Source organism: Phocoena phocoena, chromosome 15 (genome assembly GCF_963924675.1).
Source record: "Phocoena phocoena chromosome 15, mPhoPho1.1, whole genome shotgun sequence".
Taxonomy (NCBI): Eukaryota; Metazoa; Chordata; class Mammalia; order Artiodactyla; family Phocoenidae; genus Phocoena; species Phocoena phocoena.
Genome location: NC_089233.1, coordinates 37,187,680 through 37,203,933, shown reverse-complemented (window position 1 = coordinate 37,203,933; position 16,254 = coordinate 37,187,680). Strand labels below are relative to the sequence as shown.

The 16,254-nt window shown below is 61.3% G+C and overlaps 2 protein-coding genes across 2 annotated transcripts in view; one reads left to right on the top strand and one right to left on the bottom strand.

Annotated features, from left to right (window-relative positions):
• The first annotated feature begins 1,204 nt into the window (after window positions 1-1,204).
• On the top strand, window positions 1,205-12,975 carry TELO2 (telomere maintenance 2). Its single transcript, XM_065892758.1, has 20 exons — window positions 1,205-1,539; window positions 2,053-2,330; window positions 4,280-4,348; window positions 4,562-4,709; window positions 6,084-6,186; window positions 6,357-6,425; window positions 6,610-6,751; window positions 6,841-6,977; window positions 7,468-7,547; window positions 7,768-7,869; window positions 8,089-8,177; window positions 8,270-8,361; window positions 8,558-8,674; window positions 8,785-8,856; window positions 10,080-10,244; window positions 10,693-10,784; window positions 11,391-11,490; window positions 11,668-11,732; window positions 11,950-12,065; window positions 12,869-12,975. The coding sequence occupies exons 1-20, from the start codon at window positions 1,205-1,207 to the stop codon at window positions 12,973-12,975; spliced, it is 2,478 nt and encodes an 825-aa protein (XP_065748830.1).
• Window positions 12,976-13,987: 1,012 nt separating this feature from the next.
• The window catches only part of IFT140 (intraflagellar transport 140), a 66,132-nt gene continuing 63,865 nt past the window's right edge, over window positions 13,988-16,254 (bottom strand). Inside the window, exon 29 of the mRNA XM_065892770.1 lies at window positions 13,988-14,194. Within this exon, the coding sequence (XP_065748842.1) occupies window positions 13,988-14,194 (207 nt within the window). The remainder of the gene's footprint in view (window positions 14,195-16,254) is intronic.

The following is a 16,254-nucleotide window of genomic DNA, read 5'->3' as shown; positions in this document are numbered from 1 at the left end:
GACCAACGCGGAGGCTGAGGGAAGGCAGGCGGGCGCAGAAGTGCTGGACTCCAAGCCACCTGCCGCTCAGCCCAAAGCACACTGCCCCGCCCACCAGTAACCACGCCCACTCGGGGCCCCGCCCCCATGTGCCCCGCCCCAGCGCAGGCGCAGATACAGCCGCCTGTCCCACGCGTCTTCCGGCTCGCAGGTTCGCCGCAGATTCGTCACCAGCTGCCCCTAGTACTGGCGCCACAGGCTCAAAAAATTCAGCACCAGCTCTACCAGGGCCCCGGGAACTTTTGCTCTGCGGCCGCGTGAGCTGGACTGCGAACCGAGCGCAGAGCTGGGCCGCGGGGGCTGTGGCGAATCGGCGACGGGTCGGTATTGGCGGAGTGAGCGGGACGCAGCGCGGGGTGTCGACTCTGCGGACCCGGCGGGTGCGCGCTTCCCTGTGACCGCTGCCCGTCCGGAGGTCCCGCCCGCCCCGACACCCCATCCTGTCCCCCGAGGACCGCTGCCCGCCGCGCCACTAGGTGGGCTCCGGGCGCACGCTGGGGAGCGGGCGCGGGGCCGGGCGATCGCTAGCCGGTCTCCACACCCCGAGAAGGAGCCCGCGTGGACCGGGCTGGGCGAGGAGGCCCAGGCCAGTGGGGACACTTCTTGGGCCCCTAGTGCATCCCGACCTAGTGGCTGGGTGCACTGGTGACAGACAGGTGTCTTCTTAATGGCGCTCGTGCTGCAGGGGCGCCCGACCCGAAGTAAATGCAACCTGCAGATGGTTTTGGTTTCTGGGAAGGAAGGGAGCTTGGCAAGGTGAACCACAGGTGGATACGTCAGGGAGTTAGAAGTGCTGATGGGTCTCCCAACCTCAGCTCCCTTGACATTTGGGTTAGGATACTCCTGTTGTGGGGGCTGTCCTGCGTAATGGGGTATATGGGATGTTTACCAGCATCCCTGGCCTCAGCCACCCACTAGAGGCAGAGTAGCACCTCCGGTTGTGACATCTAAGGTGTCTCCAGACATGGGTCCCTGGGGCGTGGTTGCCCTTCTGCAGAGGGCACCATGGAAGCCTTGGACCATGAAACCTTCCCTCTTCGAGGGCGGGAGAGCGGGCTTTCTGAGAATATGTGAAAAGTGCTTCCTTATCCGAGACTGAGTCCCACGTGAATGATGACAGCTCCCTGGACTTCCTTTCTCACGTGCCTTTCCTGTGAACTCCAGGATGGATCCTGAGGTCTCTGCCGTCCGGCTCACCGTCTGGGAGGCTGTTCACATCCTTTCATCTTCTGAGGATGGGGGCCGCATCTTCTGTACCCTGGGGTCCCTGAAGCGCTATCTTGGTGAAACGGAGAATCCAGCCCTCCCTGAGGAGCAGGAGGAGTTTGCCAGGATCCACTTTTCCACCTTTCTCAGATGTCTGGTCGGCAAGCTGAGCCCCGACTGGCTGGAGCTGCTGCCTGATGGCCAAATGGAGGAGCTGTGGGCCAGCTTCTTCCTGGAGGGCCCGGCTGACCAAGCCTTCCTGGTGCTGATGGAGTCCGTCGAGGGTGCTGCCAGGTGAGCTGGGCTGGGTCTGATTATGGGGTCGCTTTAACACCTGAAGGATTTCGAACCAACGGGTTCTCCAAATTCTGTGAGAGTTTGGCATCCTGAAAGGTGAAAGAATAAAACCTGTGCACGTCAGAGCACTGAACTAAAAGCGGGTTGCATTAATCTCCTGCGATGGGAAGGCCCTAGCCTTCTGTCTTGCCATGTGGGCTAGGGGGCAGCAGGAGTGTTTGCATCCGGGCTTATGTGGTCTAGGTAGGCAGTGGGTGTGGCCATCCTCCTGGGGTCCCTTCACTCTGTGGCCCCCAGCTCTGTGTGAGGCACTCCAGCAAACTCATTCCCTCAACATCAAGCCCACCATGGTCCTTGCGGGGAAGCTGTGTCATTGGGAAGCTGGATTTTCAGCAGTTGCTGTGGAAGTCAGTGGGTCCAGTGATTCCAAGGTGGGGAAGCTGCGTGGGGCTGGCAGGCTTTCATGTCCCTCCTAGGAAGTGAGGCTGTTTACACCTGCTCTTGGTTCAGCCCCAGCTTCTGTCTGATGAAGATGGCGCAACTGCTGGCCAGGTTCCTGAGCATGGGCAGGATGGCCGCTGTGATGGAGGGGCAGTGTCGGCAGCAGGCAGGGCCAGCCTTCCCCCTGCTCCAGGAGACACTTCTCACCAAGGTGGTGGGCCTGCCCGATCGCCTGGGCAACCGTCTGCAGCAGGAGAACCTGGCCACATTCTTCCCTCAGAACTACTTCCCTCTGCTGGGCGAGGAAGTCCTGCGGGTGCTGCAGGTGGTCGTGGACTCTCTCCGAGGTGAGAGCCCCTCTTCTAACAGCCTCCTCAGGCCATCGTCCCCTCCCTCCCTCCCAGGGCTCCGAGGACTTTGCCATCTCTGGCAGTGCCATCGTCCAGTCAGACGTTATCACATGTCTGGGGCGGCAGCCACCCAGCCGTGAAGTTTTACCCACAGCTCTGCTGCCTTGGAGGTGGAGCTGACCCGTAAGCCCTGCAGTCCTTGGTTGGATGTCCAGGTGGGGCTGCTCACCGCCCGGCCCCTCACTCAGAATAAGGGAACGTCCACAGTCTGGAAACCAAAAAGCTCTTACTGTGAGGAGGGTCCGTCCAAGGTGGCTGCCGGCTGGGGTGCCCATGGCCTTGTCATTGTGGGTGGAGGACCTCGGTGCTCTGGTGTCTGGTGGTGGTGCTGGGGGCCGACTCTGAGGGAGCTCTCTGCACCTGGGGGCCATGGGAGCAGCTTCCTGCCCATCCTCTCCACTAATCATGGTCTCTGGAGCATTAGGGACGTGGCTTCCCCACGTGTGTGTTCCAAAAGCCGAGAGAAGCCAGGGGCCATGGCGGCCTGAGTGGGGGTGGGCGTCAGGTGGTGAACAGCGGGCGGGCTGTCCGAGCCACTGCCCTTTCCCCCAGTGAGGCCCTGCCTTCCCTGCGGCCCCGGCCCCTGCACTGCCCCCCACCCTGGCCCGAGCCCCTCATCTCGCCTGGATTCTTACACAGTCTCCCGCGTGCCCTCCTGTCTTGTCTGAGCTGAGCAACTGCATGATGCTGTTACCATGAGCCACACTCAGAACCTTCCAGCATCTCTGCTCCCGCCTCCTCCCAGCTCTGGACTGGCGGGCATTCCTGCTTGGGACGCCCCATGCTCTGGCCTCAAGTGCCTCTTCTCAGGGTCGCCTTTCTGGTCACCCTGTTTAGTGTCGTAGCTGCTGGCTTGTCCTCTCCCTGGAACTGGCCATCCTCTACCGTGCTCAGAGGGGTCCCACCCTGTTGTCTGACTCCCCCCCACAGAGTGAGCTGTGGGCTGGGGCTTGTGTGCACCGCCGACCCGGCGCTCAGAGTGGTGGCTGATGCAGGCCGGTGGTCCTCACGGGTGTTGAGAGAAATAGACCTAAGTATTGTGTCCTTGGGGCTGGAGTTGTGCCCACATCTCGCAGACTGTTCTGCCTTCGTGGACGCGGGTCGTGAGAGGTCGCCTGTCTGCCCACGGTTAACCGCACATGGCGAGTGGCTGCCCTGGGAGACGGCCAGGTGGCACTCGGCAGGGGGCCGCAGGGGTGAGGCCTGTGGGGCCCCCTTGTGTCTGCACACCCCTGCTCCCCCTGCTGTGTCCCTGAGCATTACTGTCTCGGGTGAGGGAACCACGCCGGGGGATGTGTGCGCCTGCGTTTCTCCAGCCCAAGTGTCCAAGCGGGGTTCCAGCTGGGCCGCCCAGCCCCTGCTCTGGTTGGGAGGGGCAGCCTGCCCGGGTGTCCTGAATGCCTCTGGAGCAATGTCCCCTTCATCCTGTGAGTGGCTGCGTTGAATTCTGTCTTGGCAGGATCCCAAACGCCCATCTTTAGATCTCAGATACTGCGTTTGCATCATGCGCGGGGCCATCTGTCTCCTGGTCGGTCCCATCACCCCTGGCTTCTCTGGGGCTGCTGCCGCCACCCACCCTCTCCTTGTTCCTCCGTCCTCATTTCCTCCCTGTGGCGCTTAGAGCCCCTCCTCTTCACTGGGCCCCTCTGGTGCTGCCGCCTCCTGGTGCCCTGCAGTGGTCCCTGCTTTGTAGGATCACTGTGAACATAATGCTTTTTAAATGATTATTTTCATTGGCTCTTTGAGTTGGAAACAATGCTGGTGCGGTTGGAATTAGACTGAACAAGTTGGCAGTTTTACAACGTGGGATCCGCCTGGAACAAGGTCTGTCTCTGCTCAGCCAGGTGCACGTTGATGGCCTTACCACCGTCTCCTTCCTGTCCCAGGTGGCCTGGACTGCTCCGTCTCCTTCCTGTCTCAGGTCCTGGGGAAAGCCTGCGTCCACGGGAGACAGAGTGAGTGTTCGTCGTGGGAGAAGCTGCGGCACGTCCCGGGAGGGGTGGGCTGTGTGGATCCCTTGTGGGGAGTTGCTGAGGTCCCCTTGCCTGGGTCTGGCCCTGCTGGGCCCCTGGGTAGGGGCTTGGCTCTGTGACAGGTGGGCCTGTGGGCTGCAGACACTGGACGCCCCATGGCCCCTGGGCTCAGGGCCCCTGTGTGCTTCCCCTCAGAGGAGGTCCTGGGCGTGCTTGTGCCCCGGCTGACGGTGCTCACCCAGGGCAGCTGCCTCTGGCAGCGGGTCTGCTGGTGCCTGGTGGAGCGCGTGCCCGACTGGGCCATGGAGGCTGTGCTGAAGGGGTTCGTGGAGGCTGCCCCAGGGTAAGAAGTAAGGCATCCTTCCTGCTGCAAACGCTTCTCCCCCAGGAGGGCGGGCAGTGGGGATCCAAATGACTCCTGCCTATGTGGGGTCAACACTCATGGGACGTGGGCGATGGCTCCTCTGTCTGGTGGCCGGTCATTTCGTAGAGTTTGGCTGTGCAAAAGCCCATCTTTCCCACTCCTGACGGCTGGGCTGGGCCCCCCAGTCCTCACCTGGCTGGACCGAGACGGAGGCTGCAGCTTCTCTGCAGCCTGAGGGTCCCTGTTCTCAGAAAACCCAAATCATGCAGGAGGGTGTGCGGGGAACGCAGCTTCCTCCCACCTGGTGGCTGTGGTGACTTCCCTGTGTGCCCGTCCACCTCTGTGTCTGTGAGCAAGGGGGTCTGCGGGCCATGTTCCTGAAAGGGCAGTGCTGGGTCGCTTGGTTGTCATCCACGTTCCTTCAGACCGTCTCCCGGCATGAAGGGCCTGTTTCTCTGCCAAAGACGTTTCCTCCCTGTTTGACTTCACATTTCTTTGATCCTGGCTGAGGGTGTGTGATTTGAAGGCATCACGAACCATCTGATCGAGTCTTTTACTCGCCTGTGTGAAGGCTCCTCGTGAGGGGGGGCCCCCACCTTAACACAGGCCTGGGTCTGTCCTGGCCGCACCACTGGTTTGGCTTCTCTGAGACGTCCTAACTGCCCTGTGAGCCCAGCATACCATGGGTCACTGGGTAGGGCTCAGCCTTCTCTGTCACCGGGGCTGTCATGCTGTCTGCCCCAGGGCTGTAGGTCACTTTGCCTGGGTCTTTCTCTTCGACTTTATCAGTTTTCTTGTTTTTTCTTTTTCTTTTAACCTTCACGTCTTTGATTTGAGGGACGAGGAGGGGAACACAGCCTCACCTCCTTCCGTGCTGGCGGGAGCATGTGTTGAGCTCTCACTCGCTGAAGGAAGCAGGGGTCTCAGTCTAGATTGGGATCTGCAGACTATGGCCTTTGGGTCAAATATGGCTTACTGTGTTTTTGTAAGTAAAGTTTTATCAGCAAACAGCCACACTCAGCCGTGTACCTACTTGCCGTCGCTGCTCTCAGCTACCGTGTCTCTACAGAGCCTGATGGCCTGTCAGCCTGGCCCTTCACAGAGAAAGCTGGCTGCCCTGGTCTAGGCAGAGCATTTCACCTGGACTGGTCGGGGCAGGCAAGGGATGTCCTCTTGTGTCCAGTCGCTGGGCTCCCTGGTTTCCACATTTACTGGGAGGAGGGAGAGTTAGGACTGACTCAGGGCTGAAGCACCTGCGCGGCTCCCTGGTGGTTAGCGCAGAGCCCGGGGGTCCAGTGCGGATCCATGGGATTCGGAGTTGTGCTTCTCTCTCCCCACCACTATGCCTCGCAGGCCTGAAGTCCTCTCACGGCTGCTGGGGAACGTGGTGACAAAGAGTAAGAAGGCCCAGTTTGTAATGACCCGGAAGCTGCTATTCCTACAGTACAGCTGCACGGTGAGGGTGCCGGCTGGCGGTGGTAGCTGCGGCAGGCGGGGCTGGAGCAGTGCTCGGCTGCCCGGACATGTCGATGTCCTTCAGCCCAGACCGTCCCGCCCCTGGGCTCCCCGGGCCGGGCGGGTGGTGTCTGCCTGGCAGACGGTAAGAGGACGCCGGCTCTGTCGCAGATGCCCATGCTGCAGAGCCTGCTGGGCTACCTGGCCATGGACAGCCAGCGGCGCTCACTCCTCATGCAGGTAAGTGCTGCCTGTGCAGGTAAGGGACCCTCAGTCCCCGCGGGAGAACATTCCTGCCTGGGGTGGAGGGTGCTGGCTGGAGCCTCTCTGGGGCTGTGGGGACATGGGCACCAAGGCCCACGAGGTTCCGGGATGCGTTGGGGAGGCGGGGGCTGTCTGCCAGGCCGAGCCTACCACCCACCAGGCGCTGAAGGAGCTCCTGGAGACGTGGGGCAGCAGTAGTGCCATCCGCCATGTGCCCCTAGTGCAGCAGCGCTACGTCAGCAAGGCCATCCTCATCTGCCTGGCGCACCTGGGGGAGGCGGAGCTCCGGGACAGCCGGGACGGTGAGCACGCAGTGGGTGCCCCATCCCCACTGCCCCCGCCGGAGCCCCATCCTCCCCCCAGCTCAGCCCATGCGCATCGGTGCTTTCAGAGTTGTTGGCCAGCCTGATGGAGGGAGTGAAGAGCCGCCTGGACAGCAGCCTGCCCCCTGTGCGCCGCTTGGGCATGATCGTGGCTGAGGTGGCCAGCACCCGGATCCACCCCGAGGGGCCTCCCCTGAAGTTCCAGGTGAGCAAAGGCTGTGCCTGCCACGCTCTCCCTGAGCTGCTGACACTCCTGCCCCAATGTCACCCTGCCTGCCTGTGTCCAGGACCACAGAGATCTGTGCTTGGTGTCAAGTTGGTGGCCTGCTGAGGCCACGGCTGGGAGGGGAGTGGAGGCGCAGCCCCTCAGCTGGTGCCTGAGCACGTGTCCCCAGGTGGATTCTCTAGACGGGACTCTCAGGCCTCCCCTCCATCTGCCGAGCCCTCTGGGATGTCCTTGGAGACGGTGCCACATCTGCTCTGTGTCTGGGGGATTCCCAGGCCCTCCAGCCTTCAGCCCCCCCAGTGCCACCCTCTGCAGAGGGGGAAACCTGGACAGTTGCTCTTGAAAGACCGTTGGCTGCCAGAGGCCAGAAGCGCAGACTGCGGGCTGTGATGGGAGGGCCTCGCAGGGGCCCAGCTGTACCACTCCCACTGCTCCCGTCCCAGCCAACTCCAGCACATCTGCGTTGCAGTATGAAGAGGATGAGCTGACCCGCGAGATGCTGGCTTTGGCCATGCCCCGGCCCGCGGCTGACGGCCCCTCAGAGGCGGGGTGAGGGTCTCTGTGCCCCGATCCCTGGTCCCCACCTGGAGCTCTGGGCATGGTGGGCCAGGTGGGGTGGCTGCTGCACACCTGTTACTCCTGTCCTGCTATCGCTGAGGCAGAAGCTAAGATGAGGGCGGGGGCGGTGAGAGCGCTTCCTCGGGAAGCATGGGTTCTGGGATGAGAGACTTGTGGGGCACGCCTGAGGGATCCTTCTCTGTCCCCAAAGCCTGTCTTTCGCTCCGGTCAGTGGAGAGACTCCTGACAGAGAGACTGTGGACCGCAGTGGACCCCAGGCTGGGCCTGAGGGCTCCGACTCCGAGCTGGACAGGTGGGGGCAGCCCCACGGGGGGGAGAGTGCAAGGGTCCTGGCGGGGCCCACCTCAGGGTGTGGGCCCTGCGGCGCCGGTTCCCTCTGCCTCACGAGTCCTCCTCCCACCCGGAAATCAGCCCACGGGGCTCTCAGCCCGGCAGCCATTCCCGAAGCTTCAGGGACTGGGGGTGAGTCCCGGGTGACAGGCAGGTCTGCGTGTCTGTTCTTCTTCCTCAGCGATGATGAGTTTGTCCCCTACGACATGTCGGTAGACAGGGAGCAGAGAAGCAGCAAGGCGCCCTCGTATGTGCGGGGCTGTTTGGAAGGTACGCCCCCGCCCCTGCCCTGGGTCCCCCGCATGCTGCCCACCCTGCCCGCCGGCTCTGCCTCACTCAGGCACCATGTGGGTTCTGGGCAGCTCTGACCGGGTCCGAGGACTGGGAGCGCTGGGAGGCGGCCCTGTGGGCCCTCGAGGGGCTGATCTTCAGGAGCCCGGCTGCCACTCAGGAGGTGAGCACATGAGGGCTGGGCTGTCAGGGTCGCAGGAGGTGGGTGATGGCTTGGCAAGGGCATGCGTCTTCAGGGAGCCCCATGTGGCCCACATGGGCCTTGGCAGCAGGGCCTCTGCCAGGGTGGGGGGCAGGGGGCACAGCCCAGGCTCCTCAAGACAGGCCCCTTCTGTCGAGCACCCTAACCCTGTGCGCAGGTGAGCATGGAGCTGGCCAAGGTGCTGCTGCACCTGGAGGAGAAGACAGCCGTGGTGGGGTTCGAGGGGCTGCGCCAGAGGGCCCTGGTGGCCCTCACAGTCACAGACCCGGCTCGGGTGAGTCCCCGCGGCTGAGTGGAGCCCAGGTTGTGCCCCCAGCAGGGGCTGTGCTGGGGCCCTGTCTCCGGGATTGTGGTCCTCAGAGGCCTCTCGTCCGCCCGGCCTAGGTGGCGGAGTACCTGACCACACAGTTCTACGCCCTCAACTACAGCCTCCGGCAGCGCATGGACATTCTGGACGTAAGTGCCTGGGCCTCTGTCCCACTCATCAGGGCTGGACTGGAAGGCCTGGTGCAAAGCCCCTGGAGGGGGAGCAAGCATTTGCCAGAATCTATAGGGATGGGACCACAGGCCTCCCCAAGCCCCTTGTTGCCAGACCTGAGAGGCTGGGACCAGCGTCTGTCTGATATTTTCTTGACAGAGCATGGGCTTCAGGGGCTGCATTCTTTGTTTTAGATAACAGTGTTACTGAGGTATGACGCACACACCATAAAATTCAGTCTTAAAATAAGCAGAATGTGGTGGGTTCATACAGTGGAATATTACTTGGTCTTAAAAAGGAACGAAATTCTGACACCGTGCTCAGGGAAATAAGCCAGACTCAAAAGGACAAATAGCGTACGATTCCACTTACGTGAGGTCCCTGCAGCCGTCAGATTCACAGAGGAAGAGAGCGGATGGTGGGTGCCCGGGGCTGGGGGAGGGGTGGGGAGTCAGGGTTTAATGGGACAGAGGTTCAGTTTGGGAGGATGAGAAAGTTCTGGAGGTGCTGGTGGTGACGGCGGCACCATGAGTTTACCTGGTGCTGCTGAGCCGCGCTGAAGAACGATTACCATGGTGAACGACACACCACGTGTGTTTGTCACAGTGACACAAAGACTAAGACAAAGCTGGAAAAAAGTTCAGCGTTTCCGTGTTTACAGTTCAGGGGCGTTTGGTACTTTCCCGACGTCGTGTGACCATCACGTCCACCTGCTTTCAGGACGTCCCACGTCACCCTCAAAAGAACCCAAGACGCTCCCTCCCCGCTCCCCCCCCCCCCCCCCCCCCCCCCCCCGCCCAGCCCCGCAGTCAGTCTGCTCTGTCTGTGCATCTGCCTGTCCTGGGTGCTTCCTAAAAACAAGGTTGCATGTGTGGCCTCCGGGTCCGGCTCCGTCCTCATATGGCCTGGGCTGGGGTTCCTTCCCTTATCCTGAGAGGTGGGGGTGGCGGGATTGGATGGGCTTCGGGAGAAGTGACCGAAGGTTTCAGGCTCGTCAGCAGGGAGCACGCCCACCTCCCTTCTGTCCCCCGACAAAGTGAAGTGAGCCTAAGGGACTCGAACTGACTAGCATGGGGTTCCCAGAACCTCCCCCCTGAGGACTGCCGGGGCCTTCGAGGGCACCCGATTCACCTTGAAATTTGGAAGATGTCATCCTTCCCCAGTGGGATGGCGGCTACCCCGGGTGTCTCCTCTCTTCTAGGTCCTGACTCTGGCCGCCCAGGAGCTGTCTCGGCCGGGGCGCCTTGGGAAGGCTCCCCAGCGAGGCTCCCCAGACCCCGGCTCCCAGCCTGGTGGTGCTGTGGTCCCGGCCTGGCGGGCGGTGGTGGAGGAGCGCGTCAGGCGTAAGACCCGGCGGTTTTCCAAGGTCAGCCAGGCCCTGGGGTGGCCTCTTGGGTGGGACCTCTGCCCCGAGGGGACAGTGACCACAGTGTCCTGTGAAGGGAGGGTTTTTGGTACAAACTGAGTGATGTGACACATGCTGTTAGGGCATCACACTGAAGTGACTTTAAAACGTGAATACAGCGTTAAAACATGTGAAAACAGCCCTGAGGGTTCTCTGTTGGCAACAACTGGCCTGGCGTGTGCTGGGTCATTGGGGTCCCTCTAGGCCGGGGCTGAACGTGCTCTCCTGGGACATTGGGCCATGTCTGGAGACATTCTCAGTCGTCACCGGGGGTGGGGGGTGGTGCCTGCTCCTCTGGTGCTCAGGACCACCCCTCCCAAGTGTCCCCGAGTGTCCCTGGTGTGAGGTCCCCAGGCAAGGCTGTGCCCTGTGCCCTGCCTGGCGCCTTGTGAGCACGTGTGTTTGGCAGGGCTCTGCGGGGCGGGCACCAGCCGTTGGCCCCAACGAATTCAACTCGGTGGCTGGCTACTTCTTCTTCCCCCTCCTTCAACATTTTGACAGGTGAGAGAGTTTTCTGGAGGCCTGTGATTTGGGGAACAGGAGCCCTGGCACCCGTGGGTGGGAGGGTCCCTAGGGTGGGGGCTAAAGTGGGATTTGGGTTCAGGGGGGTCAGGAACTCGGCTGTGATTGTTTGTAGCTTAAATCAAGTGACGTGAGGGCATTAGGCATCAGGGTGTCCGTTATCTCCAGATGCTGGGTTCATGGTGGGGCTGGGGCCAGAGCCTTACCCTGGTGCCTCGACCCGGCGTGCCCTGCCGTCCCCGTGCGCATCGTTGTCCTGCCTCAGCCCGAGCGGGGTGCAGATATCCCCCCGCCATCGCCACGTGGGTGCAAGGCTCTGTGGACAGAGGGAAGGGCCTGGAGCCCTTTGCTGCAGAGGCCCCGCAGGCAGCGGTCCTGCTTCCTGATCCAGGCCCGGGCTTGACCAGGCGGCCTTGCAAAGTGACGGGGAGTCTGTCCAACACCTTCTTGTGGCTCTGGGCGCCATGTGGGGACAGGCAGTGACGAGGGGCGTCCAGGGGCTTGGGGTGCCCTTGGTGGCCCACGAGGTTGGGGAGCCGGCCCTGAGTGCCTGGCCTGCACCATTCACTGGGTTCTGTGTTGTAGGCCTCTAGTGACTTTTGACCTTTTGGGAGATGACCAGTTGGTTCTTGGGAGACTGGCCCACACCTTAGGGGCCCTGATGTACCTGGCTGTGAACACCACGGTGAGCTGGGACCCCGTTCTTCTGGCATCTGATGGCTCACCTCCTGTGGGGTCTGCGCCATGTTCTGTCCCCCTGTGGGCCTTGCCTTGGGACAGGAGTGTTTGGACCCGAGGATGGGGTCTGAGGCGGGGACTGCTGTGTGCCAGGACCCCTGCCTACTGGCTTCTGCTGTTTCAGGTGGCTGTGCCCATGGGCAAGGCCCTGCTGGAGTTCGTGTGGGCCCTTCGTTTCCATGGTGACGCGTGAGTAGCTACAGGGCTGAGGGGAGTTGGATGGGGTGGGGGTCCTGAATCCTGCTGGAAAGTGGACAGTGGGAGGTGGGTGGCGGCTTCCGGGGTGGCCGAGAGGCAGCCTGGCTGGGCGCTCCTGCAGCAGGAAGGGCCGGCGGGGCTTCCCTGGCGTGGGTGGAGGGCGCCAGGCTGCGGCTCCTCACGGCTCAGGCTCCTGCCTTCTCCGCAGCTATGTGCGCCAGGGCTTGCTGTCTGCTGTCTCCGCCATCCTCCTCAGCGTTCCGGCTGAGCGGCTGCTGGCAGACCTGCTGGACGAGCTGCTGGAGGCCCGGTCCTGGCTGGGAGGTGAGTGCTAGGCCGGGGTCACCGTGGCCAGGCGGCGGGAGGTTGGTGCAGCCTGGAGGGGCCGGGAGGCCATCAGCTCGTGGGCAGGGTGGCCCAGTCCCCAGCCCAGCATGAGCGTCATGTGGCTCCCGTTTGTGTGCTGAGTGTCCTCAGTGTGGGGGTGGGGAAATGGCTGCTGTCGGGTCACTTTGACTTTGGGGAGTCCTGCAGGGAAGGTGCCCAGATGTTGGGGTGGCACCTGTATATGCTGGGAAGTTCCATCCTCAGCAGAGTTACAGTGGTGATTGGCATTTTGCCACATTTTCTCTGGCGGCCACCCCTTCCCCACACACGTGCTCTTTTTAAAAAGTTTCTGTCGCCAGTAGTACCCCCACCTGTGGGCACTTGAGCCACGGCCCTCAGAGCCACCGTGCCCGTGTCCACCCTCGGGGCTCGCAGCTCATCTGCATCCACACTGGCAGGCCCGGTGGTTCTGATGGCGGCCTTTCTCTCCCTTTCTGCCAACCCTGCCCGGCGAGGCAGCCCATGAGCCTCCTAGGCTCCCGCAGGCCAGCCCCCCGACATGGGTGTCCGAGCACATCTGCATTCAGTGTGTTGGGACGGCTCAGGGCCTTGTGCTGTGGGTGCAGGTGCCTCCCCGGCCGGGCTCCTGGCCCCAGGTGCTAAGGAGCCCTTTGCTGGCGTCTGAGGAGATTCTGGTGCCACGCGGGGCTCATTCAGGAGGCCTCAAATGAGAGCAGCTGAAGAGGGCTGGCCCGCTCAGTGCTGTGACGCTGCCCACGCTTCCATTTCTCTCTTTGCAGACGTGGCCGAGAAGGACCCAGACAAGGACTGCAGGCTGCTGGCGGTGAAGGCACTACTGCTTCTGGAGAAGCTCCGAGATAAGCTCCTCCCACTCTCCTCTCCTTAGCCCCCAACCCTCGGAAGGCACGTCCCACTGGAAGAGTGTGGGCTGGGGGCCAGCACGTGGGGCGGAGGTGCAGCTGGTACAGCCTGGAGTGTCTGCGGCTCAGCGAAGACTGCATCAGGGCCTCGGGTTCTGACCCCCACAGACTGGGACTGGGATGTGGCCTCTGAGGCTTGAGCTCCAGGATGGCTGCTCAGCCTGGTGCCTCTGTGCAGCTTGTAGACTGCAGAGCTGGGGCCACTGGGCCTGGGGGCTTCTTAGCAATGTGCCCCCAGCCCTTCCTCACCGAAAAGGCCAGGGACTTTAAGAACAACAGAAAAGGAAGAATAAAAGAGGTGCAGGAGCTCTTTATGGTTCTCACTCCTGCAGGGAGCCTGGTGCCCACACACGGCCCCCTGAAGGGGAGACATGGAAATGGGGGCAGGAAGGGGACACGGGTCTCTGAGAAAACAGACTTTATTTGGAGAATTTCGGCAGCTGGTGGGTGGACCTGGGGGTGGGAAAGCATGAGGCAGCCCCCCCCCCCCGCCCCCATCATGGTGCTGTCCCCGATGGCCCCTTATGGTGGGAGCTGGTGACGGAAAGGGTGTGGCCTAGATGGACAGAGCCTCCCGATGCAGCCCAGTGCCAACCGTTGTCTCCCTGTGGTCAGGACGGGGTGTCCTGTGGGAACCAGTCAGATGCACTGCTGGGCAACCTGTGTGGGTGCCGGGGGGGGGGCGGGAATATGGGGACACCCTCAGTTTCTTAGGCTTTACACCCTGTACTTGGGGGAATGTCATGGAAAAATGAACCAACTCCCTTGACTGCCAAGGGGCTAAAACAAAACCCTGCAGGGGTCAGGGACTCAGAAGGGGTGGCTTAGAGACCCTCCCCCTGATGCCCCTCGGAGGCTAGCGCATTTTCCCACAGCTCTGCCTACGGACTCAGACACAAAACTTTCACCAGGAACGTCAGGCTCCTGCTACTGATAATGACTGGCAAGTCCCAGAAGAGCCTGGGCAGCGGCAGGCCCTTAGGGGCCATTCTCCACCTCCTCCATCACCTCCTCGTCCATCTCCTTGTGATCCTCCATGTTGTTGTGGCGCATCTGCTCCGGCATGGTGCACATCAGAGGGATGCCCAGGCCCTGGTGCACGGCGTCCACAGTGCGCTGGCTCACGTAGTACGACACGTTGGCGGAGGGCACTCTCTTCCGCATCTCCTCCAGGTACTCGTAGGCCTGGGTCACACACAACAGCCGTGACCGGTCAGCGCACAGTGGGAACAAGGGGCCCAGCCCGGGGGCAGAGTGAACAGGGGAGGGACACCTTTGGTAAAGGGGCTCGGTGGCCTCCCGGCCTTCCCAAGCGTTGGTGGCATCTGCGGACAGCGAGGCTCAGGCTCTGGTGGTCAGTGCTGTGAGCTCCCCCAGGGAGTCCCATGGGCAGCCTGTTACCAAGACCCTGTGTGTCTGGGGACCACATCCCAGAGGGTCCGCCCACCCTGGATACACACAGGGAGACCTCGAGGAAAGGATGGATTCATGTCTCCCGTTTGTTTCATTCACTCTGGGGTGTGTGCTTGTTGGGCCAGAGGGCCGGCAGCAACATACAAATGGTTTGTCTTGTGTATTTTGACCAGGCCTCCAATTTACCCCAGTTAATTGGCCTGTGGTTAGTGAGTCTCATGTGTACGTGGTCCTTGGCCTGGGGCTGGTGAACTATGGGATTGTCAGTGGTTTTCCTGTAGGACTTCCTCTGGTCCTACCAGTGGGAATATGTGTGTGTGGGGGGGCATGGGGGCCACACAGCAGCTCGGGGTGGGGTCTGAGGCAGGACGGGTGTGCTTACACCTGCTCCACCTGCCTGCACCCACCCACACCTCCTTAACACATGCTCCACCTGCTCACCCACAGGGAGGGTCATGTGCAAGCACAAGGAGCTGGAACAGGGCCTCACGTGGCTTCTACGGGTACACTGAGTATCAATTCAGAATATGAACAAAATTTCCAGGAGCTTTTTGACTTTATGAGGAAATAATCACATCTTAGCATTTCTTAAAGATGATAAAATTTTAGAGTGATCTTATTTCAGACAGATATAACTCTGATATAAACAATAAAGATCATAAAGATAAAATAGGGTGTTTGGAGGGATGGGGGATGCAGTGTGCAAGTGCCCAGGAGCCCTCCAACGATGGAAGGAGACATCCAGGCACCAGGGACGCCCCTCGGTGTCTGCTGAGGGCCAGCTGTGAGCCGTGCTGGGCACACAGGACACAGGTACAAGGGAGGACCAAGCCAGGCCACTGGGCGCTTCGGTGAGAAGCCCGGCCCAGCAAGGGTAGAGGGAGTTGGGCAGCCGTGGGGTTTGGGTTGGGGAGCCTACGCAGAGGGGAGGGGGTGGGAGTCGGTGGGGAAGCCAGAGAGAACACCTGGGGGCGAGGAACGACACAGCCAGGCGCACTGGGGGCAAGGGAAGCAGCGTCTCCAGAAGGAGCGTCGGCAGTCTGTCAGGATTGGACTCAGGATGGGGCCATGAGGACCGAGCGGGAGGGACGTCCCAGGGACGGGGAGACCCTGGAGCAGCAGTGGGGGCTTCTGTGTCCCCTGCCCCCACCCGGGGAGGAAACTCATGCAGGCCTATCCTTTCTCAATTTATTTATAGATTTTTAAAAATTTAAAGTTACTAAATCCTACAGGCTTCAAACAAGGCTTGAGACAACAAAGAATTTGGTGAAATACTTGAAATGTGATTTTTCTGTTAATTTTGAGGATTCAGTGGTCTGAGCATCTCTGCAGTCCACTTTTGTTTTATTCTCCAAAAAAGAGGGAACCTGTTGGGATTCACTTTAGAGCTGTTTCCCCAACAACAAAAGGGGTCGGTGAGTGGAAGTGGCAGGGCCGGGAGGATATGAGCAAGTTGGCCGGGAAGTCTGAGTTCATGGTGCTGACCCCCCAGACCTGGGCCACGGACGCTTGGCTTTCCTGGGGATCTGGGAACTGTGCCCCGTGAGGCCAGCCTGGCCCACTGGCAACGCTTCTGAATGAGTTGTCAATCCTGGGTTTGCCAGCACTTGGGAAAGGAAAGCGGGGGTCCCTCGGGGTCACTGCAGCCTCACCAGGAACTACCTGCGAGGGACAGGCTGTGGGCAGAGCACGTGGACTATAGCACAGTCTGTGTGCTGTCCTTTAAAACATGAAGGGAAAATGCAGCCAGGTGGGGTCCTGCTGCTGGTTTCAGAGGACTAAGACCGAAAAGAATGAGGACAGAGGCTTCTGGGGAGGGCAGGGTAACTCAC

Coding starts and splice junctions, on each gene's coding strand:
- TELO2 (XM_065892758.1), top strand. CDS start 1,205: ATGGATCCTGAGGTCTCTGCCGTCCGGCTCACCGTCTGGGAGGCTGTT. Junction 7,548..7,767: donor GACGGCCCCTCAGAGGCGGG/GTGAGGGTCTCT, acceptor CTGTCCCCAAAG/CCTGTCTTTCGCTCCGGTCA. Junction 8,362..8,557: donor GCCCGGCTGCCACTCAGGAG/GTGAGCACATGA, acceptor CCCTGTGCGCAG/GTGAGCATGGAGCTGGCCAA.